The sequence below is a fragment of the Cyprinus carpio genome, chromosome B15, assembly GCF_018340385.1.
Source record: "Cyprinus carpio isolate SPL01 chromosome B15, ASM1834038v1, whole genome shotgun sequence".
NCBI classification, from domain to species: Eukaryota; Metazoa; Chordata; class Actinopteri; order Cypriniformes; family Cyprinidae; genus Cyprinus; species Cyprinus carpio.
In genome coordinates this window covers 12,223,291-12,250,494 of record NC_056611.1, presented here as the reverse complement: position 1 = coordinate 12,250,494, position 27,204 = coordinate 12,223,291, and the positions used below count along the sequence as shown (strand labels likewise).

The 27,204-nt window shown below is 39.7% G+C and overlaps 1 protein-coding gene and 4 non-coding genes across 5 annotated transcripts; 1 reads left to right on the top strand and 4 right to left on the bottom strand.

Moving 5' to 3' along the window:
- Positions 1 to 1,479: 1,479 nt before the first annotated feature.
- Positions 1,480 to 11,745, top strand: LOC109094904 (prolyl 4-hydroxylase subunit alpha-3-like). The gene is made up of 13 exons (XM_042739241.1): positions 1,480 to 1,823; positions 2,344 to 2,498; positions 2,661 to 2,884; positions 3,466 to 3,609; positions 4,402 to 4,453; positions 5,049 to 5,212; positions 5,827 to 6,003; positions 6,567 to 6,631; positions 9,004 to 9,163; positions 9,360 to 9,422; positions 9,562 to 9,630; positions 10,760 to 10,856; positions 11,295 to 11,745. Exons 1-13 carry the CDS (start codon positions 1,642 to 1,644, stop codon positions 11,363 to 11,365), a joined length of 1,623 nt encoding a protein of 540 aa, XP_042595175.1. The 5' UTR covers positions 1,480 to 1,641; the 3' UTR covers positions 11,366 to 11,745.
- A 9,188-nt stretch (positions 11,746 to 20,933) lies between these two features.
- Positions 20,934 to 21,007, bottom strand: trnat-agu. Its single transcript has one exon. It is a non-coding gene; the product is annotated as a tRNA-Thr (tRNA).
- Positions 21,008 to 22,010: 1,003 nt separating this feature from the next.
- Positions 22,011 to 22,084, bottom strand: trnat-ugu. The gene has a single exon. It is a non-coding gene; the product is annotated as a tRNA-Thr (tRNA).
- A 1,296-nt stretch (positions 22,085 to 23,380) lies between these two features.
- Positions 23,381 to 23,455, bottom strand: trnat-ugu. Its single transcript has one exon. It is a non-coding gene; the product is annotated as a tRNA-Thr (tRNA).
- Positions 23,456 to 23,784: 329 nt separating this feature from the next.
- Positions 23,785 to 23,874, bottom strand: trnar-ucu. The gene is given in 2 exon segments: positions 23,785 to 23,820; positions 23,838 to 23,874. It is a non-coding gene; the product is annotated as a tRNA-Arg (tRNA).
- Between the last annotated feature and the right edge of the window lie 3,330 nt (positions 23,875 to 27,204).

The window sequence follows — 27,204 nt, the reverse complement described above, 5'->3', positions numbered from 1 at the left end:
GAACCTTTCAAATTAAAGATGGCTATCAAATAGCACACCTAGGCTGCTAACTGATTATGAAGACCTGGCAAAGCAGCTATCAAGTGTTGGACAGTGTTCTAGTTTATAACATTCAGAGGATTTTGGTCCAATAATTAATCATAATCAAAGCATCATTATCAAAGTGAATACTGGGCATATTTTATTAGAGCGGCAAAAGCTGTATAAAGCATAAAGTGTGTGACATGTAAATTTGTGGCATATTAAAAATGGAACTAGAACATCAAATTGGATTTGTAACCTTTTTGCAAAGTTCAGTTACCACAGTTTGACAACTCAATGCATTCATTTTTCATATTAAACACAGGCCTATTATTTAAATCAGTGGACAGTCTCTTTTTATATTGAATGCAAGAAAGCACAGCTTAATGGCTCCATCTAGTGACTGAAAACGGTTAGACATGTTACCTTGTAGTTAAATAGTTTCTCTAACTAGAAAAGATAACATAGACTAAATATTATTAATGATAGGGTATATAAATGTTGGCTATATATTAAAACTCTTCTATAACTAAAATATATAGGCAGAACACATAGTTAATGTTTTATTAAATGAAATGGTCATCATCTATAGTTCTCTGCTTTATGTTGTCTGAACATGATTCTGTAAACAAGTTTAAGTTTAGGTAGAGTTGAAAATTGCAATTTACAGTTTCAATTCTTGTGTTCCTTACGTGTTCATATTTTAGGGCAGATATAGTGTGTCAATAACTTTATTGTGGTATACAGTGGCAAGAAAGCAGTAGGAATACTATTGGTTGTTTAGTGGACCTTTCGTTTTTATCCTGGCCTGGTAATTCACACAGGAGGTCTATAACTTTGGCACCTCAGTGTGGAAGTTAGACCTACAAAAGCAGTGGTGCAGGGCCTCATTACCCAAGCTTTACAGCAGTGTTAGTGCAATTTTGAAATGTTGGAAGTGTTGAATGTTGCATTAAAAAAGACATTAGCATTATGTGCAGAGTGAAAAGCCATATGGGACACAAACAAGTGACATGGGTAAGAGGCAAAGATCACAGACCAGCCCTAAACCCAGGGAAGATCACAAAATTACTCATTTTCCATCACCAGGACACCTTGACTCCACATGTTTGTGACTCAATTCTTCTGATGCGCAGTTAAAACAGACTTTTGTTTAATTTCTGTAAGATTAATCGTTTATAAAGTTAACTTATATGTTCTTATAAATGTGTATTTGTGATACACATAGTGCATTGGTGATACACATTTTGTATTTGTCTTTAATAATATGAACTTTAAAGTCTCTGCTATATATTTGGAGAGAAAAAAAGGTTGTTTAAGCAAGGAGATCAATGAGCTTTCAGTTAAAAATAAATAAACTCTCTCTCTAAACTAATCTCTCTCTCTCTCTCTCTCTCTCTCTCTCTCTCTCTCTCACAAACACACACACACACACACACACACACACACACACACACACTCGCACGCACACACGTACCGCTGATTGCTCATCATGAGATGTGCACATTCTTTTATGTCCTGCCTAAGAACTTAGTGCGTTTATAAAGAAGAATGAAAAGCTTTGGAATAACGCATTCAGCGCATTAATATGTAAGACCTCTGAAACATCTTCCTTATAAGATGTCTTCATACGTTAGTCTCTTAATATTTTTATACGTGGTTAATATATCTGACAAATCGTTCGGTGAGATGTTCACTTCAGTGATGAGCGTGAAGCAAGCTGTTTTCGCAGAAAGACAACTCATCGATTATTTAAGAACTTACTTAGAAAACGAAATACAACGACTTGACGATATTAAAAGGTAAGAAAACGTAATTTTATCATTAATATTAATGTATTAAAGTTGCGTTTAGGTAATTAAGCAATATAAATAGGTACAACAAGATGTGATCATGTTTATGTAATCGTTACACTGTAAGAAATATCTGTGTTTTAAAAGTTTTACGACCGTATATTTTAAGAACCATGCCAAACTTTGCTCAAAAAAGCGAGCGAATTTGTGTTTTTAGTTGTGTTCTTTTATTGAATCAAAAAAATTCAGTGTTATACAATTCATATTCTGTTCAAATATTAGCATTTTGTTGTTGTTATTTATTTATTTAAAAATGTTATTTTGTCTAATATAAAAATTAAACCGGCAAAATTGTAAAGGGGCATTTCTGTATCACGTTGTTTTGTTAACATGACAACTATGCCAACACTGAAGCTGACAGAACAGTTGTAGTTTGAATTAAATCTGATTGATTTTGTTGTTATTATGTTTAACATGTTATATAATTAAAAAATTGCAACCAAGCAATAATTATTTGATCTTTTTTTAGATTCTTCTCAAGAGTCACATCATTGCACAGTGGGATATACAATGAGCCATCAGCTACCATAGCTAATCCAATTGTTGCATTCAAACTGGTCAAAAGACTCAAGTCTGAATGGATGAATGTTGTCCATAGCAATGAAGCCGAAGAAAATATTGATGGTAGTTGGCTGACCTTCCCACACATACGCATTTCAGAAAAGCCTTGATCCGTACAGCTTCAAAACTGTAACTGTAGCTTCATGTGCTTTTTTTCACTGTACTGGCTTGCTTCTCCCACTCAATTCTACCCCTTTACAACCCCCATTTACTGTTTTCGTTAAGCCCTTAGGGAGGGCTACAGGAGAATGGAAGGCAGCTTACCCATGCTGGAAGACGTTCAGGGAGCAGCGCAGGGGCTGATGAGACTTCAGGATGTGTATGATCTACATGTGGAGGGCCTTGTGAGAGGTCATTTCCAGCAAATCACAAATGGAGATGCTGTTGATATTTACAAACCACCTGTGTCTGATACGCTATCTGGGGATGATTGCTTCCTTGTTGGAAAGGTAGGACACACTGTATTATTTCCATTCTACAAAGCATAGCATGGCATTAAAGCTGATCATTTCTTATCTGTCACAAGCTTAACTCTTAGAGGGCTCGAACACTACTGCCCGTATACTCTCAAAGTTTGGAATGTGTTTTGAATCACTGGGAAAACCTCTGGAAAAATGTGTTCAGAATGTGTTCCCGCTTGAGCTTAATGTTACTTCCTGAAGTAGATTCCATACTGCTCGATGTTGTTTAGTCTCTGGTGATTCTCTTGTGGTGAATACCATACCAAATGATTTATACTTTTAGTCCTTCATGCAAAAAGAAAAGCCCTGTTTTGTTGCCTTCTTGTAGTAAGTACCATCTGTTCTCTTTACCACCACCTGAACATCTACCAAGCAAAATATGCTGTTTGGCCAATGATTGGCAACTTCTTTTAACATTCATAAAGTAACACACCGAATAACCAGTGACTAAATGGTTTTTGACTGAATTGTATAAGAAGCATTTTGAGTCCAAGTGTCAGATGTGTGGGTTGTCATCATCTTTTTAGCATATTTGTAATGCTACATCTGTGAGAGCTTTATGCTTGTAGGTGGCCTATGATTTGGAAGATTACTACCATTCTGTGCAATGGTTTGAGGAGGCAGTTCGTCTCTTTCGAGGAACAGAATGGAGTCCAGAAAATGAAGGCACACTTGAAGATGCCCTTGACCATTTAGCTTTCTCTCATTTTAAGGTATGGTACTTCTAATAAAATAAATATGTTTACACCAGGTATAAAGATCCATCTTGGGTGATCTGATCCAGTGTAAACAGGATCCTGAACAGTTTGTTAAATCACATTTGGAGGTATCCAGAACTCATGTGACTACATTTGATACATTTAATGTACCATGCTGGTGTGTTCCAGTTCAGTTAACAAATGAAAAACTGCCTAGTTAGTTGGTCAACAGGGTTAAATTAGTTTATAAAACTAAAACCATAATAAATAAATAAATAAATAAATACTTAAAATAAAATTAATGTTAACTGAAATTAAATGCAATTTTAAAATGTCATTTTTAATTAACAAAAATATTTTAATTTTAAATTAAATGCATTTAAAAATCTTAAAATTATTTTCTTTTAAGCAAGTTACCAAAGCAACATTTCTAATTTTCATTTAGTTCAACTTGATTTACTAAACTATATAGACATGTAATAATAATAATAATAATTATAATAATAATAATTACAATAAGACACAAACTTTAACTAAAATTAAAATGAAAAATATAAAAAAGTAAATGTATAAAAATATGAATTCATAAAACCAGAAACCCTCCCATCAAAATATGGGATCACAGGAGATACATTTTACAAGCAGATGTAAACAGCAAAGTGTCTTGGCCGACCACTTGTGATTGGATCACTCAATGGATTTTAATAGTAGGTTTAAACAGGGTCAAACATTCTCAATTTTATGGAACGATTTTGCAATCTATTGAAGAATTCACACTTGTTTACTATTTTCAATGTTTTTTTTTAGACTGGAAACATATCTTACGCTCTCAGTCTCTCCCAGGAACTATTGCTTCATGGTAAACCTCTGCAGTCTATCAGCCAACAGCAATGAGTGAGACATTGAGAAAAAAAGCCAAATAGATCAATTTATTTTTGATTTATAAATAAAGATTAAAGGGATAGTTCACACAAAAATGAAAATTCTGTCATAAATTATGCACCCTTGTTTCGTTCTAAACCTGTAAGACCTCCGTTCATCCTCGGAACACAAATTAAGTAAACAGCGTATGCTGTTCTGTGTCAGCTGCGCTATGTGGATATTTTTCTACATTGTTTATGCTTTGATTTGAATGAAAACAATGTAGCCGCCTGGCACAGCTGATGTCATATGGATTATTTTACTGAACTCCTAGCTACGTTTCTGGACATTGATCACGTAAATTACATTGCTGTCTATGGGAGGGTCAGAGAGCTCTCAGAATGCATCAAAAATATCTTAATTTGTGTTCTGAAGATGAACAAAGGTCTTACGGGTTTGGAATGACATTATTTTTAGTAAAAAATTACATAATAAAATTTTTTTGGGTGAACTATCCCTTTAATTTAAATAAATCAATATGTAAAATTCTTTATCATATTTAATCACAATGAGAATTCAATCTTGTCTTCTAGATCCTGTGAACAGTAGGGTACATTTCAACGTGGAGAAGTATAAGAAGCTCCTAGATGATAGTCCACCTGTTACTAACCAAAGTTTGGTTTTGAAAAGGCCTGACTCCACCTATCTGAGAACCAGGAATGTCTATGAGAAGCTGTGTCAAACAAAAGGTTCTCAGGTATCATTCCACACTGTGCTTGTGATTCAAACAATGTAGTGTTCACCGTTCATCATAGGCTATATCTTGCTATTCAATACCATCTGTTCTTGGAAGTATTGTAAGGTACACAAATATTAAATGTTAGCACATACTGTATGTTAGCAAAAGAACATTTCAGATATTGCCACTCAGAAGTAATTTCAAGGTTCATTGCAATTTCTAAATGGAGTAACTTTCACTAAACTTCCCCTAAGTAACTTCATATGACTCCTATCATAAAAAAAGTACAAAAAGCAGCAAAAGTCAAAAGTTATGGCAAATCCTCTGAAGAGTTTGGTAGAGTTCCTCCCATTACAGCATGAAGAAAATAGCACAGCAGTGTACAAAAGTGAATTACGTCAGATTTGGATCATGAAGAAGATCACATGAAACAATGACCCATTTTAAATGTTAAGTGTGTAATTTCTGCACAACTAGTGGCACCAAGTGGATTTTCTGTCTGTTTAGGCTACTCAATCATGTTGAACAATGACAACATAGGCTCAAACAATGGTGTATTTGTGACTTGTCTGTCTGTATAATAATAGTTTCTTGTATAATAATTTACTGTATACATTACTTTCTTTTTACAGCCAAAGCATTTTGAGAACCCCAGGTTGTTCTGTGACTTTTTCACCAATGGCAACCCTGGCCTACTTCTGCAACCAATTAAACGAGAGCTAATCAGCCTGCACCCTTATCTTGTACTCTTCCATAACTTTGTCACCCGAGCTGAAGCTAAAAGCATCAGAGAATATGCTGTTCCAGGGGTGAGTGCCTTTATGTGGAAACATACAGAATTGGATATGCAATGATATACCAAGATGTAGAACTATGTATGCCAGTTACTGGCCAGCTCAACATGGAGAGACTCTTCAAAATGTCTGTATGAAGCCAGTTTCTCAAGAGATACACAAACTTTTGTGTGCTAGTTTTTCTTCCTTTTCCAGGCATATTTAACCATTCATCATAGGCCAGACTTAAACTGAGCTGGAGAGAAGATGAAGAGCACATTACGTGAATAAGTCATGCGGTCGGAATCAACTGTGCTCACAGCTCGTCAGTTATTCCACCCAGAGTGTTTTTTTTTTTTCTTTTTGTGGGAGCAGACTGAGCATTAAATCATGTGTTTCCGTCCTTTTTGTGCTGGATTAAAACTCCCTTCTAGTAGTTCTGTGTTTTTTTATTTTTTATTCTCACATAACAGAAAGTGCACGGGAACATTTTGTTTTTATCCTGTCTATTTGTGCTTTTTCTAAGTGTCTGTCTGTATCTCTCTGTCTTTGTCTGCATCTGCATCATTTATATTTATATATTTTATGTTTTCCTTCAGCTCAGAAGATCAGTGGTGGCATCAGGAGTGAATCAGTCCACTGCGGAATATCGCATCAGCAAAAGGTACATTTTTTTTTTTTTTTTAGAAAACAGTTAAATCAGCTCTTCTATATTGCTAGTATACTACTAAACATTTAAAAGCAACATATCTCAATGGTAAATAATACAAGTAGTAATATATCCCATTTGTAATAATATCCCATTTTTTCTCTTTTTGTACTTCCTTAAAGGGGTCATATGATGCTTTTTGAAACATAATTATTTTGTGTATTTTGTGTAACAGAATATGTTGACATGCTTTTAAGGGGTCATATGATGCGATTTCAAATTTTCCTTTCTCTTTGGTGAATAAAGAAGATCTGTGAAGTTGCAAAGACTAAAGTCTCAAATCCAAAGAGATATTCTTTATAAAAGTTGAGACTCGTCCACACCCCCCTGAAACGGCTCGTTCTAACACGCCCCCACATATCTACGTCAGTATATGGGAAGATTGTCGCCGCCGCCACCATGTCATACAGACGCTGTGTGTTTCACTGTGAAAGCAAAACTACTTTGTTTGGCCTTCCAAAAGAGGACGATATCTGCTTTGTCATGCCTGGAGCTGATCCGTGCTGGTCACTGAGGAAATACATCAACTTTGCACTGTGGATCGCTGAATCGGCTTTCACTGTGGATGAAGCAGAGTCCAGCCCGGGGTCGTCACATGTGGTTGCTGCAAGCACAAGGTACGCTCCTTTGTAGAATCTGCCTGCCGCACCATTCTCAAGCCACCCGCCTCTGCTCACTCAAGCCAGCCACGGCTCACTCTAGACCGCGGCTCACTCTAGGCCTCTGGACTCTGCTCACTCAAGCCGGCCACGGTTCACTCTAGACCGCGGCTCACTCTAGGCCTCTGGACTCTGCTCACTCAAGCCGACCACGGTTCACTCTAGACCGCGGCTCACTCTAGGCCTCTGGCCTCTGCTCACTCAAGGCCGCAGTGTGTGACGCTGTTTCGTTGAGAAAGCAAAACTACTTTGTTTTTGCCTTCCAAAAGAAGACACGACTAAAAAACATGTTTATATCACGTTTATAATGGGTTTTTATGTTTATGTCTCGTCGCTCCGGCCGAACGATGCATCACAGTATGTTAAGAGGCGTAACATTTCCATCACACGCTTGAGGCATTCGGCCAATCACAACACACTGGATAGCTGGCCAATCACAGCACACCTCGCTTTTCAGAGCGATGAGCCTTGTAAAAATCTACGCATTTCAGAAGGTGGGGCATAGAGGAAAAACAATAATGTACAGTATGTGGAAAATAATGTGTTTTTTTTTAATAGGCTGCAATATAAACACATTTAACTACAAAGAAGACAAAAAAAAATGTTCCCATAATCACCACCATACCACAAAAATAATGTTCAAAAAACATTATTTTTCAAATACTGTACATTATTGTAGGTCCTCTATGCCCCGCCTCTCTCAAACACATCGTTCTCTACAAAGTCCCTGCTTCCAACAAGCGCAGTCTGCTCTGATTGGCCAACTGACCCAGTGCATTGTGATTGGCCGAACACTGCAAGCACTCGTCAGAAATGTAACGCCCCTCTCCTTAATCGCGAGCTTCATCTTTCAAAATAAATGTAAAGACAGTAAATAATGTCCTTAGTTTTACCATCAGTTCAAGTCTGAAAGGGGAACAAAGTCGCGTGACAGACACTGAGACGAAGCTCTTATGTGTTTGCAGAACATAAGCCACGGACGGTTAAGACAGCTGACTCTGTGATATGACCCTGTCTCTCTCTCCCTCTCTCTCTCTCTCTCTCTCTCTCACACACACACGTGTACACACACACAGACACACACACGATGAACAGTCAAATGCAAATACTTAAACTAATAACAAAACTTACTTACAGTAGCTTATTCAGAAGCACCAGATTGTTGTAGCAAAGTCAGAATTACCTCCTCTCCTAGGTTCACGAAATGGTCATCCATAAAATGCGTTGCTGTTCTGTTATAAGTAATCTTAAAGATTCCTAAATGCATCTACTTACGGAAGGCCAAATAAAGTGCTTTTGCTTTCGCCTAGATACACACAGCATCTTCCTGACATGGCTGCTTCAACACTAACTGCAGTTACTGAAACCACTCCTTCTTTCTTTGCATGAACATTTGGGCGGCATTACACAAATCTTCCCACACAGTGACGTAGACATGTGGGGGCGTGTTTAAATGAGGCGTTTTAGGGGGGTGTGGCAGAGTCTTAACTTTGATAAAGAATATCTCTTTGGTTTTGAGACTTTAGTCTTTGCAACTTTAGGGATCTTATCTATGCACAATCAGCTTGTAACACTCCAAAGAGAAAGGCAAACTTGAAATCGCATCATATGACCCCTTTAAAGTGTAAAGTGGCTCTGACATTACAATCTTTGTCAATGATCTTTTAGTGCATGGCTTAAAGAATCACCCCATGGAGTTGTGGGCAAAGTGGACCGGCGCATCACTATGGTCACTGGGTTGAATGTGCAGCCTCCTTATGCTGAATATCTCCAAGTTGTAAATTATGGCATTGGAGGACACTATGAACCTCATTTTGACCACGCCACAGTGAGTAACAAGAATTTTTTTTACTCAATATTTTCCAAAACATTCAAGTACGAAATCCATTTTCAAAAATACTGAAATACCAAAGTGCTTTTCAATACAGAAAATTTCTGTTGATAATTATTTTTGTATTCTCATTGTGTGTCATGATGCAGACCCACTGTGGATAATGTGACTTTTTTATTTTTTTTAATGGCAGTCTGACTCCAGTCCATTGTACAGACTAAAAACTGGGAATCGTGTGGCTACATTCATGATATATGTAAGTAAATAATAGTTCAGCTCTTGATTGTTTCCTGGTTTTTTTTTTATTAAAAAACAATATCTTGCCAATTAAGTTTAGATTGAGAAAGTGAGTATGTGAGTTTTGGAAGCACTGAACAACTTTTTTCCCTCTTTAGCTGAGCTCTGTGGAAGCGGGAGGATACACAGCCTTTATTTATGCTAACTTCAGTGTTCCTGTAGTGGAGGTACAGAATCCCACACATCATTCTCACAGTCAGATTCACTCAAGACAGAACACAACCAGACTTTACTCTGCATAGCTTTCAGAATACTATTCCCTGCAATTCTGAGTGATAACAGATTGTTTGCAACTGAGGTCAGACATTTAATTGGATGTCCTGTTGCAACAAAAGCTTAAGGGTTGTGTGTCAGTGTTGTTTCAATAAATGAACTGTTAAAGAAAAGCTGATAGATAGCCATCTAGAAGTTTTGAACTTTCACCTCCAGGCACTCAGGTTTTCAACACCCACTAAGGGGATTTTATCTCAGCACAACCTCTTGCAGGGGATAAAAGGGAATATGCCTTAACCTAAAAATCTGTAAAAAACCTCCATTCATTTTCATGGAGAGTGTTCAAAAGATAACACTCATTCTATTTTTGAGAAAAAAAAGGTCTAAAAGTGTTTTGAATATATAGAAAAAACATTAGTTTCTTCATTTGTAATGCACTGTGAACTACAACGCAAGTCCAGGTTTCTCATAGCATGTCTTTTGAGGTTGAATTGAAATCAAATACTGCCATACTGCAGTCAATAAATATTAATCTATAAATCAATAAATATTGAGAAAAGTATGGAAAAACATGTTTCAGATAACTTAAACCATATATGGAAACGAAGGCGCCCTTAAATGGTTACTGTTGGGGTTTGATGGTCATCCAGTGGAAATGGTCATCCAGTAGTTTGAGGTATCAATCATAAATTTGGAACATAACCTGTTCAGAATTTTGGTTTTGATTTTCTAGCAGTTTTAGAGTAAAACATGTTTTGTAAAATATATATTTTATATAAAATATAAATATTTAAATTATTACATTTTATATTTTTTCACTTCTACAACTTTAAGTCTGTGGTCCAAAGCATTCAAAATTTAAAACAGTTTAAGTTGGAAATATAATTTTCAGGTTTATGTTCAAAAAAGTGGAACTGACAGTTAACAGGTTAATAGAGGTTCAGGATTTTGGCTATTACATACAAAGTCAAACAACAGGATTTTTTCTTTATTCTTAACTTATGTTATATGATTTACAGTATCAACTGATAGGTTGCAATTAGTATATTTGTTATTTTAATTTTTTATGTGATCACTTTCCAGAATGGTGCTCTCTTTTGGTGGAATCTTCATAGAAATGGTCAAGGAAATGTTGACACTCTTCATGCTGGCTGCCCTGTTATTGTTGGCGATAAATGGGGTATGATTGTTTTATTACATGATGTCTTGTTAGTATCATATATTATATCCAAAGCCACTTACATTGCATTCAGTGTATACATTTGTTAAGTTGATTTGATATAAATTCTCTGGAAAATCAAACCCATGAATTTGGTGTTATTAGTGCCAATACTCTACTAAGTGAGCAATAGGAATGCTCAAACTGCAGGTCATAACTCTAGAAAAGAAGCGTGGAAAATTAAAACAGCAAAGGAAAAATGTGAACCTTCAATGAAAAGTTCTGCTATTATTTACTTATTTACTTTCCTGTTAAGCTAAAAAAAAAAAAAAAAAAAAAAAAAAACATTAAAGATGTCCTTATATACATCTGCTATATTCCAAGACGTTTGAAGCCTTATATTTTCTTTAAAAAACATACCAATATTAACCAAATTAGTCACTGTCTTTTCTTTTCTAGTTGCCAATAAGTGGGTTCATGAGTATGGCCAGGAGTTCCAACATCGTTGTAGCCTTAATCCTGAGGAATGAAGAAAGCAATAGACCATTTAAAGTACAAGAGTCAGCCCCCTTGAAGGAGTAACATAGGCAAGCAATGGAATGAAAAGCTGAAGAGGGGGGAGAGATGTCTGACTTTATGAGTGATTTGAGACCACGGCCTTAAGGAGAGTGACACATGGATAAAACTCATGGCTGTCTAAAGAGCACAGGGAAATAAAGAGATTGCCACAGTGTATGTTTGTTTGTGGGATAAAGAGTGGTTTGGCATACAGCCCTAAGGGCAAGCTGATCTTTTCTTCCTGCTTTCCAAGATAAATACGAGAATGTTTGATGAAAATGTAAACTACAGATGTTGACGTGTACACACACACACACACACACACACACACACACACACACACACACACAAAAACACCCTAGCAACCATGCAGCAGGGTTGTCAAAAAAGAATAATTTGCTCACTTGGATGTTTCTTAATTTTGACACACTACTTGTATCTAGTGCAAATCTGGTACAACAGTATGTTGTTTATCGTGCATGTTTATTGCAAATGTAATCTTTGTATGTTGCAAAGTAACTCACATAAATTTTATAAACATATAAATAAACAATTAAATGAGATAACCTTTTTTTGTAAAGTATTTAACCTCAAAATAGGCATTTTTGTTTGTATAATCTATTGTTATAAACTTTGCAATATAGCTATGATATAAAATATCAAAATAGTAATAGCTAAATGATTTGATTATGATGAAAATTTGCTAATAGCTGTCATCAAGTATGGAGCTGACAGTTAATTATTCATTATAAAACCTGAATGGCATTTTTTTTAAAACCACTGTAAGTACAAATTTTAGAATCATTAATTGTAATAGAAATCAATGTCCTCTGCTGTTGGAATAATATACAGTAAGGGGTTGCTTGATTAAACACACATGCTTTATCTTAGGGATGGTCCTCACTATGCTAACCAAGTACATGCCTTGCTCTGAAACTTTCTAATTATTACAGTTTTTTTTTTACAATCGCTATGACAACTTTTTTCAATTCTCATAACAATTTTCCTAAACTCTTAACGCACCAACACACCTACAACACACAACTGGCAAAACAGTTAATTTAATGCTCAAAATCACACAATGTAAACTAAACTCCAACACTAATTTTCAAAATACAATAATACATTTACACAATACACCTTGTCTACCAAAACACTGCAAACATATCTCAAAATCAAATAATTATTCCAAAACACTAACACGTTCTCTTTTCCAACAGGAATATTTAGTCAATCATAGCACAATGTCATCAAAACACTAACATCAGACGGAATTACAGAAACTGCATTATTTTTTTATCGATCTTCCCTTATACAATAGTATATTGTATTGATCATTGTGTTTTGCAGGTGTTTTTTTTTTTTAAATTCGATACAAAAAAAAAAAAAAAAAAAAAAAAGAAAAGAATGACCCATCTTAGAATAGCTTTATAGAATGTATGGTTCATGAAATAAGAAGACAGAGACAGAATTACTGAAGTAAAGGCTTTAAACTACAAAAACTGTCTTAACACAGTTGTGCAATACAAAAACTGTCTATAAAATATGCAAACACAGTTTTAAAAATTTATAAAAGTCCATCTGTCTAGGCAATACACATGAATCGAAACACAAATTGTCTTGTTTTTATGCCATCTGACAGCTGATTGAAATTATGCAAATAGAGTTATGCACACGTAAAGAAAACACACTCAGTTTGAAGTTTATCAATCACATGACCATATGAATACACAAAAAGGATTCTTTTACTTTCGTGTGGAAAAGTCACAAATTCAATAGTACTTACAATTACAGTTAAAAAAATTAAATAACACTCAACAGTTTTTTACACCTATGACAATTTTTTCACACTTTTAAAAATCTGCAAACTCTTAACCATACACAACATCCATTTGTGTAGGCCTTTTTACTCAGTTTTCTGACAAAAATGCATTAAACACTTTTACAGTTTTTTTCAACTGCAAACACACAACACCGACACACAATTTTAAAACCTGACACTCAAACACCAGAACCACACACTAAATCTGCAAAGGAAGTTTCTTGGCCTTTTCCTTTTTCAAATTCAAAACACTTTTTGCAAAACACCACACATCAAACACAAAAATGCCCGGAAGTTCTTGCACTAATTCATCAAAATGCACACTAATTTCATCAGGCCTTGCAAACACTTGTTTGCTTTACTTAACAACAACCAATCATAACTTAAGTAGTGGCCTATAAATAGGCTAAAGGTCAAGTAATAGATTTTTGACAATGGATGCAAACAATGCATACACACAAATAAGATTAGAACTAAAAGCCAGAGGACGAGTTCGACTAAGAGGAGTTGGAATGGCAGCAAGGGGAGGAAGCGGACGAGTCAGAAATGGAGGAGGACAAGGGACAAGAAGAGTGGTCTCAAATGAGATTAGAGCTACAGTAGTCGATCATGTGATAAACCATGGTTTAACAATGAGAGAGGCTGGACTGTGAGTCCTGTGTTTACTGTGGCGGGTATAATTCGAACCTTTAGAAATGAGAACAGGTATGTAACAATCTAATGTAATGTACACATGTTCTAATGTACACATAATAGCTTTTTTACCATAACAAACAGTAGGCCTATACTATAATAAATAGATTTTACTGTAGTACCCTTGCATTCATTTACTACAGTGCATTGCATTGGTCACAGTTTGGTAAGGTATCAAACTGTACAATAAAACAGCCAACTTTAAGACAATCTGACCAAATTGTTAAATATTATATATATTGTTACAGTTTATGGCACACACTTACTGTTCCTGAATCTTTTACAGAGTGGAAAGGCAAAGGATTCATGGTGGGCGAGGTAACATGTTCACTGAAGTGCAGGAGACGGCTATTGTGAATTTGGTTTTGGCCAATAATGCTATTACAATCCGTGAAATACGCAACCATATCCTTAATGATGCCACAATTTTTGTGAACATAAATGCTGTGAGTGCCTCAGCAATACACCGCGTCCTCTAGAAAAATCAAATGAGAATAAAACAGCTGTACAGGGTCCCTTTTAAAAGGAACTGTGACAGAGTCAAGAATCTTCGACATGACTTTGTGAATGTATGCATTTCTCCAATATATCAGACTTGCACCTACAAAACCAGGCTACTCGGTTGTGCATATACTGATCTACATATTCATTTGTCTTTTGCAGAGAGTTTTGGAGATGGATGCCCATGCCATTGTCCATGAATACATTTATGTGGATGAGGTGGGCTTTAATCTCAGTAAAACCAGAAGAAGGGGAAGGAATGTCATTGGACAAAGGGCCATTGTCAATGTCCCTGGACAACGTGGCGGAAACATTACAATGTGTGCTGCAATTTCACAAAATGGTGTCCTGCACCATCACGCCACACTTGGCCCCTATAACACTGATCACATCATACAATTTCTGGAAACTATTCATGACATGCTTGTTCAGGGTCTGCAGAATGAAGACCAGTCAAGATTTGTCATCATCTGGGATAATGTCAGGTTTCATCATACCCATCAGGTCCAAAACTGGTTTGCTATGCATCCCCATTTTTCTGTTGTCTACCTGCCTCCATATTCACCATTTCTAAATCCTATTGAGGAATTTTTCTCCACAATATAGCATGTGACATGGATGAAGTATTGTGGCCGGACCCAGCCCGGAGGAGAGATGGAGCCTAGATACACCCAACCATCTCCACATGCAAGCACACACATTATGTTTGGTTTTACACTACATGCTACAACACTACATATTTTTGATGTATTTTTTTTTCTTTTCAAACTGTGTACACTAATACTACATTTACAACCACAAAGAGCAAAAAAATAAAAACATAAAAAATTTGGTTTTAATTTTGCTTTTGTTTTTACTTTATATATTCAACAGCTCTCTCACAATTACATTCAATCATGTACATGTGAGCTTTTAAAAGAAGAGCTTTAGGTTTTGAATAACAGTGTGTATATGACATAATCAAAAATATAACATTATAGTAAAGGTGTTTACAACGTAAGACAAATGTTTGCTTTTGAAATATGTTTGTGATATTTTGACTGTGGTGTTTCATTTTGAAAGAGATGTGAGGCATTTTGCATATTGTGTGTGCAATTCTTGAATTTGTTTTTGAAGTTTTGAAAAAAAGAGGAAAACTTTGGAAAATGTGTGTAAGCAGTTGAAAAAAACTGTAAAATGCTTGAACTTTGTTTACACACAAGCTCAACTAAGACCAAAACAATGTAATTTTACTGGCAAATTTTTGAATGCTTTCACACTGTATGTCAGAACAGATAACATCATGTTCTAATTTATGTTTCACATATTGTGAATTGAAGGAAAAATATGTCCCCTGTATGGTATATTATTCCATAGCTAATGATAAACAGCTGATTGCAAATATATAAGCTGATTCCCATATAGGAAACATACTCAGGTGTTGAGGGTCTTTCAATCCCATGATCATACGGTATACAGTAAAAGAGGACCTCTTTGGGCTGATCTTGTGTGGAAAAAAGCACTCCTGCATAAATGTGAGATTTTAGAAGATCTGTACCAAAGATTGGTAATAGAGAAAAGGGACAGGTGGGAGACCACTTGTCAAAATATGTGATCACACCATTCCCAGTGCAGTCAGAGCCTGGTTTGACACCCATTCAAGAATGATGTTTCTTTTCCTTGCCCTTTACTCCCCTTTCCTCAGCCCCATTGAAGAGTTTTACTGAGCCCTGAGATAGAAGGTTTTTCACCATCGTCCCTCCAGATGTCCCTCCAGGATGCAATGTATGCTGAATGCCAAGACATCACAGCTGAACAATACAAGGAAGGAAAAGGCATACCAAAAGATTCTTCCCAAGATGCCTTGCCAGAGAAGATATCAGGTGTGATGTGGATGAGAGCATGTGACCAAACGCAGAAGACCAGGCAGATTAGATTACATTTATTTATTTATTTTTTTATTCTTCTGTGGCTTTTTCTGTTCTGTATATTTTGTATTTTCACATAATAAATGACTGCTATATTGCACATTTTTTTTGTCATTGTTGTTGTTTTCTTGCATTCTTTTTTTCTTCTTTTTTTTCTAATGTCCTGTTGCAAATAAAGCCTTTACTGCAGCAATTCTGTCTCTATCTTTGTTCCCCCCATAAACCGTTCATTCTATAAAGCTACTCTGAGATGGGTCATTCAATTTTTGTATTTGCTGTGCTTTGCATGCTGTGTTTAAGCATTTGTAAAAAAGATAAGAAAGATTTATGATTTTGGTATGGGGTAAGCTTATGTGAAAAGAAAATTTAAGCATTTTAGAGACGTGTTAATTTACTGAATATTGTGTGAAAACAACATGAATTGTATTAAAGGTATGGTCACAACAGACTGATGTTGTGCTAATTGTGTATAGTCTTTTGAAAATATAACTACAGATTGGACAAAAGGATGTTAGCAATTGAAAAAAAAACCTGTAATGAATAAAAAACAGGGGATATATTTGAGTTTCAATTCACAATATGAACAGCTTTTTACTTTAACTTTAGCCTATAAGTTAGGTTTAGAACATGATATTATCTGTTCTGACATACAGAGTGAAAGCATTTGTAAATGTGGCAGTAAAAAGCCTTTGTTTTGGTCTTGGTTGAGCTTATTTGTAAAAGAAGTTCTAGCATTTTAAATTTGTGTTAACTGTATGCATTTTGTGTCAAAGCAACAAGAAATGCGTTAATTGTATTACCTACAAAGATGAATGTTGTGCTAACTGCATTAAAAGTTTAGGAAAAATGTTAAAAGTATTAAACAAATTGTCATAGTGATTGTAATAAACTGTATTATAATTATTATTGTGAGACTCCTGTATTGGTTGAACTTACAGTTTTTCTTGATTGCTAGCACAGTACAACTGATTCATTTAACCAAATTTTCCAAACCATTCGTACAGTTCTCGAAAGAAAGACACATTTCTCAAAACTTTTAACACATTTCACCTGTTTGCACACACGTTCCAATTTGCTCAGTGTTTTTCGCAAAACTCTACACAAAAACGGCATCATTTTGCACAGGTTTAACCATGTTCTCATTCAGAAAACACAAACACACAATATAATTAACTCAAGCATCAAAAAATTTACTCAAACAGTGCACATTTATCCACATGTGAACATTCAGTAGCAAAACTGAAGACATACCAGTCAGAATCTTAGAATGATATGCACAGGAGCACAAGTGATCATGAGTTTTGGAAAATGAATCTTGGTAGTGGGAAATAAAGAGGAATAGTAGGGGAAAATAAAATGAAGGGGATAAGGTCAAAAGTCATTTGTTCCTGATGAAATACAAAGCACTATAGTTGACCATGGTCTTCTGCATGGACTGACCATGAGGGAAGTTGGCCTACAGACCCATCTACAAGGTTGCATTATTACTTACACTTACAACATATTTACAGTACAAGAACAAGGCGGTGTTTGATCACAGCCGGGATTTGATCCCAAGATCTCCTGTTTACTAAAAAGGCGCTTTAACCAACTAAGACACGGCGCCAACCTGCACATGCTGCTTCTAGGAGAGCGATTTAGAGGATCAAAGCATCCAGAGAAGAGGGCATTGGCCTAAAAGAGTTTTTCTGACAACTGAATCGGAGTGGCCAGCTGGCCTCTGTGTTTGTTGTCCAAGGGCCATTAGCAGAATGCCAAAAGTCGCAATTCCAGTGAAACTCAAACCCACAACCTTTGAATGGTCTCATCTAGCAGTCTAGTAGTCCAATGCGCTATCATTGCACCAAAGAACCTGTCAGCAAGCTACATGCTCACAAGCTTTGTGCACCGGAAAGACGGGTCCTCAGGTCTCTGTGCAAGTGACGCCCGGTTCAAAAGAGCGGCAGCATTGTCAGGGTCTCCTGTCCAATGACGAGCCGACAGAGCGCATCCACCGGCAGAGCAGCACCACAGGGTTTTAAAAACAGGATCTCCTGTTTACAAGACAGGCGCTTTAACCAGCTAAGCCACTGCACCAACCTGCACTTGTTACTTCTGGGAGGGCGATTTAGAGGATCAAATCATCCAGAAAAGAGGCCAACATCCAGGCACTTCACAGTCTTAAAGAGTTTTTTTGACCGCTGAGTCGGGGTGGCCAGCTAGCCTCTGTGTTTGTTGGCCAAGCGCCATTAGCAGAATGCCAAAAGTCATAATGCTGGTGGGACTCGAACCCACAACCTTTGAATGACCTCATCTGGCAGTCTAGAAGTCCAAGGTACTATCCACTGCACCACAGAGCCACAGACTAGTGTCTCTTCCTGGATAGTGCCAGTTCATCTCATTGAGGTTGCACATTTGGAAAGTAGGAAGGACTTTGGGTCCTTGGGTCTCTGCACTAGGCATGGGCTGGTATGAGATTTTGATGGTATTATAACCTTAAGCAAAAATATCACTGTTTCACAGTATCACGGTATTGTTGTTACAGCTCTGAAATGTGTTGTTTTTAAATGACTGGGTAAAAAAAAAATATTTCTTTCCTGCTGGACACAATATATTTTGTTTTTGAGCAACATACAGAATATTAGAAACAGTAGAATTAGTTCATTTTTTTCTTTGATTTGTTTCCTAAAAAAAATAAATAAATAAAGACTGACATCTTTGTTTAACCTAAATCTGTAATTACAGTTATTAAATTTTAGTTATATAATTCACATACATATCATTTTATATCATTTAGTTATATAATAATAATCATACACATAATTTGATTTAATAATAACCAATTTGAAGCAAAAACAGAATGTTCTGATGAGCTTTGTGAAATTATACCAAGTAAACTTTTCAGAAGACAGTCAGCTCCCCTCAGAAACACATTTCAATAAACCCCCAAATCAATATTGAGGATTTTCTTCCAATAGTTTGTGCATCATGAACAGTGAGTGATCTGCCTGCTACAGTATTTTTCTCTGTGCGTCCATCTTCAGCGTCTCTGGCCTGTGTTAGCAGACATTAACAGACTTCATATTTTCACATAAATGACATTTTGGAAAATAATTGCATTGCAACGTAGTTTGTACACGTCCAGAACAGAGAGTTGCAACAAGGCAAAAAACGGCTGGTTGCCGATCGCGTAAAGGCCAAAGTATATTTCGGCCGTCCGCGCACCGTCGTCATTATGTTATTTTCGTCATCAAGAGGGCTCGTGGACAGTCGCACACCCTGTGGTAATGCGCATGTGTCGAGCTCATCCGTACTTTTGAAAGCTGTGCGGACACGGCTGTGCGCGAGACGGATAGGAACAATGAATGTGAAGTGTACCAGCCCTTAAGTTCGGTCATCCTACACACATGTGACTGACCGCTCGCTTGCACCAATAGGAGTAGGAGGGTCAGTGTTAGTCTCTACACTACACTCAGCCTCAGGGATTCCTACTCTTAGTCTTTCAGTCATTGAGGAGGCATGGAAAACAGAGCATGCTGCAGGAACCGTGTAATGGAAAATATTAGTGGTTTTGAAACTGAGACATTTTCAAATCGCGGTATACCATGAAACCTGTAATCGGCCCATGCCTACTCTGCACAATTGTAATGCAGTTCGAAAAGCAGAGGCACTATCAGGGCCTCCATTCCAAGAAAGAACCCACAGAGCAAAGCCACCAGCTTAGAGGCACCACTGGGATTCAAACCCAGGATTTCCTGCTTATAAGACAAGCGCATCGACCAGCTAAGCCACGGTTCCCTGCTGCATTGGTCCAGGCCAACATTCTTCAGCAGCAGCTGAGGGGTAATTTGCATGCTGCCCGGGTGCTCCTCTGCACCCCCGTTTGCTGAAAGCAGAACCACACAACACAAGGTGGTGCTTGATCACCACAAAAGGTGCTGCTGGGATCGGACCCAGTATCTCCTGTCTACTAGACAGACGCTTTAACCACCTATGCCACTGCAACAACCTGCGTATGCTGCCTCTGGGAGGGCAACTTAGAGGATCAAAACATCCAGAGAAAAGGCCAAGAGCCAGGCACTGCACAGCTTAAAATAGTTTATTTAGTCAACTGAGTCGGGGTGGCCAGCTAGACTCTGTGTTTGTTGGCCAAGTGCCTTTAGCAGAATGCCAAAAGTCAAAACTCTGGTGGGACTCAAAACCACAACCTTTGAATGGCCTCATCTGTCAGTCTAGAAGTCCAATGCGCTACCCACTGCACCACAGAGCAACACAGAGTGTTGTCTTTCTGGCTTGTGCGAGTCCGTCGGTCTCTGCACAAATGGAATGCACAAATTGTTCAGTTCAGTTCGAAAAGCAGAGGCACTATCAGGGTCTCCTTTCCAAGAAAGAACCCACAAAGCAAAGTCACCAGTTAAAAGGCACTGCTGGGATTTTAACCCAAGATCTCTTGTTTACAAGACAAGCGCTAAGACCAGCTAAGCCACGGCACCCTACTGCACTGCCCTGGGCCAGCATTCTTTGGTACCAGCTGAGGGATAGTTCGCAAATGAAATCACATGCTGCCCTGCTCCTCTGCACCCCCTGTTTGTGGAAAGCAAGACCACAAAATACAAGGTGGTGCCTTACCACCAGCAAAGGCACCGCTGGGATTCGAACCCAGGATCTCCTGTTTACTAGACAGGCACTTTAACCAACTAAGCCACGGCGCCAACCTGGAAAAGCTGTTTCTAGGACGGTGATTTGGAGGATCCAGAGAAGAGGCCAACGGCCAGGCACTTCACAGCCTAAAATATTTTTTTTGACAACTGAGTCGGGGTGGCCGGCTAGCCTCTGTGTTTGTTGGCCGAGCTCCCTTAACAGAATGCCAAAAGAAGCAATTCTGGTGAGACCCACAACCTTTGAATGGCCTGATTTGGCAATATAGAAGTCCAATGCGCTATCCATTGCACCAAAGAGCCTGTCAGCATGCTAAATGATCAGACGCTCTGTGCACGGGAAAGACGGGTCCTCAGGTCTCTATGCAATTGACGTGCCCGGTTCAAAAGAACAACAGCATTGTCAGGGTCTCCTGTCCAATGATGAGCCGACAGAGCGCAAACACCGGCAGAGAGACACCACAGGGTTTCAAAAACAGGATCTCTTGTTTACAAGACAGGCACTTTAAGCCAAGGTGCCTCACAGCAGTGGCACGTTTCCATGGTGTGCTATCCTTCAAAAGCTGCTAAGGGGTTTGTTTTCAAAAGCACACGCTCCACAAGGACCGCCGCGCAAAGACACACGAGCGGACAAACAAAGGAAATGCTGAGATTCTCACCCATGATCTCCTGTTGAAGTCGTGGCCTAATGGTTAGAGCGTTTGACTCCTAACCCTAAGGTTGTGGGATCGAGTCTCGGGCCGGGCAATACCACGACTAAGGTGCCCTTGAGCAAGGCACCGACCCCCAACTGCTCCCCGTGCAACGCATCATAAATGGCTGCCCAATGCTCCTCGTGTTCACTGCTGTGTGTGCACTTTGGATGAGTTAAATGCAGAGCACCAATTCTGATTATGGGTCACCATACTTGGCTGTATGTCACGTCACTTTCACTATTTTTTTAAACAAACTAGTCCACGGACGCCAGCCTGCATGATTGACCTTTGCACTCCTTACTGTCCCTGTTTGCTGTCCGATCTTAGAAAAGCACACGGTTGAGGGACATGACGGACGACAAAGGCACCGCTGGGATTCGAACCCAGGATCTCCTGTTTACAAGACAGACGCTTTAACCAACTAAGCCACGGAGCCAACCTACGTGTTTGGTCTCTGGGAGGACGACTTAGAGGATCAAAGCACCCACAGAAAACGGCAACATACAGGCACTGCACAGCTTAAAATAGTTTTTTTTTGACAACTGAGTCAGGGTGGCCAGCTAGCCTGTGTGTTTTCAAGCCAAGCGTCATTAGCAGAATGGCAAAATCCACAAAGAGTAGCGCCATCCTGGATTTTGCCAGTCTGTCGCACTGAGTTTGCGTGTTCGGGGAGTAGGAAGGACAAGGTCCTTGGGGGTGTATTCCAGAAAGCAGGGTTAACTTACCGTGAACTAAACCCTGAACTCTCGGTTGATTAACCCCGAACCTTGCTTACTCGAGGTATGTGGTTCCAAAAATGCGTCCGGGAGTAAGTTCATTCAACTCAGAGTATGTTCCTGGTTAAGACTCAAGACATTCTCAACAGAGCGACGAATCGACGAGTCACTATGGAAACGGACGCTAAGAAAAAGCGCGCCAAGCTATTTCTTTCTTCTTCTTTTGTTCATTAGTTGTTTACATTCTTAGTGCATATTGCCACCTAATTGATGACCGTGATTTATTTTCCATGTAATCTGTAATCCTTGAGAATGTGAATTATATTTTTTGTTTTATGCTAATTATATATTAAGTCATATCAGATATGTATTTTGATTTAGAATTTAGACATTATAGAAAATCCACGTGTGAGATAATATAACATGTAATAAATAAAATAAATACATATATATAAGTTAAACATTACCTTGTCATAGTGTTTTATAATTTATACAGATAATTCTTATATATGGCAATAAAAGAAATAATCATATTAGAATAATGTTACCTTATTTATTACTTATATTAGTGCTTCCTCATTAACATATCAAAAAAAAAATGTTTATATCTATATATATATATATATAATATATATATATATATATATAATATATAGCTATATAAATAAGCTATATTACATATTGTAATATTATATAATGCTGTGCGATATCTGTCACGCCCACTGAAGGCTCCCTGAAGTGAACTAACCCTGGAACATAACCTGCTCCGTAGCAGGTTAAGTTCAGAGAGTGAGTTGCTATGACTACTAACATAACCTGAAAGTTACCTCCATTTTTGGAACCGAAAGTTGAGGTTATCCATTTACTTACTCTTAAACATACCCGGGTATGTCACATAACCTGCTTTCTGGAAAACCCCCTGGGTCTCTGCAAAATTGGAATGCAGTTCAAAAAACAGAGGCACTATCAGGGCCTCTGTTCCAAGAAAGAACCCACAGAGAAGGTTCAGATTTTAGAGGCACTGCTGGGATTCGAACCCAGGATCTCTTGTTTACAAGACAAGCGCTTTGACCAGCTAAAGCCACGGCGCCCAGCCGCGTTGGACCAGGCCAGCATTCTGTTTGCTGAAAGCAGAACCCACACAACACAAGGTGGTGCTTGATCACCACAAAAGGCGCTTCTGGGATCGGACCCAGTATCTCCTGTCTACTAGACAGACGTTTTAACCAACTATGCCACTGCAACAACCTGCGTATGCTGGCTTCTGGGAGGGCGACTTAGAGGATCAAAACATCCAGAGAAAAGGCCAAGAGCCAGGCACTGCACAGCTTAAAACAGTTTATTTAGACAACTGAGTCGGGGTGGCCAGCTAGACTCTGTGTTTGTTGGCCAAGTGCCTTCAGCAGAATGCCAAAAGTCACGACTCTGGTGGGACTCGAACCCACAACCTTTGAATGGCCTCATGTGTCAGTCTAGAAGTCCAATGCGCTATCCATTGCGCCACAGAGCCACGCGTCTATTGTCTTTCTGGCTTGTGCGAGTCCGTCGCATTGAGGTTGCATGTTCGGGGAGTAGGAAGGACAAGGTCCTTAAGTCTCTGCACAAATGGAATGCAGTTTGAAAATAGAGGCACTATCAGGGCCTCCTTTTCAAGAAAGAACCCACAAAGCAAAGTCACCAGTTAAAAGGCACTGCTGGGATTTTAACCCAAGATCTCTTGTTTACAAGACAAGCGCTAAGACCAGCTAAAGCCACGGCACCCTACTGCACTGCCCTGGGCCAGCATTCTTTGGTACCAGCTGAGGGATAGTTCGCAAATGAAATCACATGCTTTGCCTTGCTCCTCTGCACCCCCCTGTTTGTTGAAAGCAAGACCACAAAATACAAGGTGGTGCCTTACCACCAGCAAAGGCACCATGATGCGATTCTAACCCAGGATCTTCCTGTTTATACTAGACAGGCGGGGCTAGGAAGACAAGTCAAATCGGCCTCAAAGACCAAAATGGAAGCCCCCACTTCACCAAGGCTACGGCTGCCAAACCTTGCTCCCCTGGACGCAATCATCAAGATTAGGCCCAACGGGGATCGACGCGTGATCTCTGTGAACAGACAAGCGCTGTGTGCACTTTTGGATCTGCAAATGCCGGAAGCCCCCCAAAATTGTGCGACCGGCCTCCCCATTCTGGCTGTGCCGAACGCCCACTTTGCACCCACAACACTACGGTGTTGCATTGTTGGCAAAACCCGCATGCGCGGGTCTCGACCCGTCATCTGTCATCTAGCCAGACGTTAACCTGTCCCCTCTTTACCCCAACGACATCGTGGTTATGCTGGGGGGACCTGCCTTTGCGATTCCCCCCCGAGAACAGAGCACGGATCCGGCCTCCCGGGCTGTTTTTGAGTTACTATACAGGGCCAGCCGGTTGTAACCAACTAGAGCCACGGCCCGGCCCAAACCCTTTGGTCGCAAGCTAAAGTACGGACCCGGTGGTTCTAGAACGGTGAATTATTGGAGGCGCCCTAGGTAAGGAAGCCGTTTGCCAACGTGCGGCCAGGCCACGTCACAGAGCTACAAATAATTTGTTTTTTGTTTTGGACAACTGGGAATGAGGTCCGGGGTGGGGCGGGCTATAGCCTCTCCTCTGGGGGGTTGGTTTTGGCCCGAAGCTCCCTTAAGTCAGCAAATGCCCCTAAAAGAAAGCAATTCCTGGCAGAGACCCTATCAGGGCCTCCACACCTTTGAAAATGGCGCTCAAGTTTGTGGCCAATATTAGAAGTGCCAAGGTGCGCCTAATCCCATTTGCAACCAAGCAAGATCTCCTTGTTCCCAGCAAATGGCTACACTGCATGTCATCAGGCCCGCCCTGGTGCAACAGGGAAGGAATGCAGGGGTCCTTCGCACATGAGAATCCCTGGGTCTCCCACTGCACCTCACCCCCCCCATCCCCAAGCCCACAAAATTGTGGACAGGCCCCGGTTTTTTTCCCAGTCCAAAAGACGAACAGCCGAATTTTTGTCCCACACAGGGCAATCCCCCTTCCCTTTACAACTGACGACCAGGGCTCAGACCCCACCGCAGCCACGGCGATAGACCCCCAACCCACAGGGTTCTCAAACAACACAGGAAATCTCCTTGTTTTTTGTCAAAACCAAGACACAGGGCCACTTGTTTAAGCCCAAAGTGTGCGCCCCCCCTCACCAGCCAGTGGGCCAACGGTGGAATTGAGCCTTGTGTTGTGGCGGAAATCCCTTCACCAGAAGTCTTTATCCTTTCAAAATTTGCTTGCTCCTCACATTCTGTTTGGTATTTTTCAAAAGCACACCGCTCTTTGGCTCCACAAGGTACCCCCCGCCGTTGCGGCAAAAGACCCCACGGATCGGGAACCCTAACAAAGGAATAGATTGATTGTGGTATTCTCACCCAATGAAATCTCCTGTAGTTCAAGTCCGTGAGTGCCTAATGGTCTACCTAGTGGGTTAAAGCGAGTGATTTGGGTCGTCTGTCCTGACGCTCCTAAGGTTTAAGGATTTGGAGAGAGTCTCGGGGGTCTTCGGGCGGCAAATAACCACGACCTAAGGTGGCCCTTTTGAGCCCAGGCAAAGACCCGACCCCCCCCAAACTGGACCCTTTGGTTTTCCCCCGTTTGCAACGCATCCATAATAGGGGGTAGCCCCCCCAACCATACTCCACGTGGTGGTTTCCACTGCCCACTGCTCCTGCGGACCTGTCCTTTTGGAATTGAAGTTTTGAAATCAATGCCAAGCAACCCCAATTTTTTCTGAAGTAATGGGGTCCCACCATGACTGTGGCTGTTGTGTGGTGGTTCCCCCATTGAGAGTTTGACTTCCCAAAACTTTTTTTTTTTTTTTTTAGAACAAACCTAAGTCCCCACGGACGCCCCCAGCCCAGTCCCTGCGAATGCCCTGCCTTTGACCCTTCTGCTCCCCATTTTCCCTCACTATATCCCCTTGTCCGTGTTCCTGCCTGTGGTACCGATCCCCTTTCGAGAAAAAAATCATAGCACACGGTTTTTTTTTTTTGGGACAAATGACTTGGTGGTCGGAATCCCGACAACAGCCACCGAAAGACCCGAACCTAGGAGGTCCGGCCGGACCTTCATGAAGACCCTGGCAGACTCCCCCCCCTCCTGTACTGACTAACACCAGAGTACCGGCCCATTCAACCACCTTTGAGCCCCAAACGGCGGTCTTAACCCCCCTTAACGTGGTGGGCTTCGACCAGGCTCCTGTGCCTGCCTCCTGGGCTTTCCCTTTAGAGGAGTCCCAAAAGCCCACCCAACAGGAAAGAAGCAAAAACCGCCCAACCAACCAAGGCCCCACTGCACCGAAGCTTTTTTTAAAACCAGGCTTTTCAGAGCTTACAATATGTTTTGGACCAACTGAGTCAGGGTGGCCAGCTAGCCTGTGTGTTTTTTTTTCAAGCCCCAAGCGTCCATTAGCCAGACTGGCAAAAAAAACCCACAAAGAGTCACAATAGCGCCATTTCCTGGATTTTTGGCCCCAGTCTGTCGCACTGCGTTTGCTGTGTTCGGGGCGTAGGAAGGACCAATGTCCTGTGTTCTATGCAACAAAAATATTGCGAAAATTGCATTCACCCCCAGGGAGGGCAACTATCAGGGCTCCTGTTTCCAAAGAGAACCACAGAGAAGGTTCAGATTTTAGAGGCCCGCTGGGATTCGAACCAGGATCTCTTGTTTACAAGGACCCAGCTGCTTTGGACCAGCAAGCACGGGCGCCATCGGCGTTGGACCAGGCGAGGCATTCATGTTTGCTTGTTGAATAGCAGGAACCATTACAACACAAGGTGGGTGCTTGATCA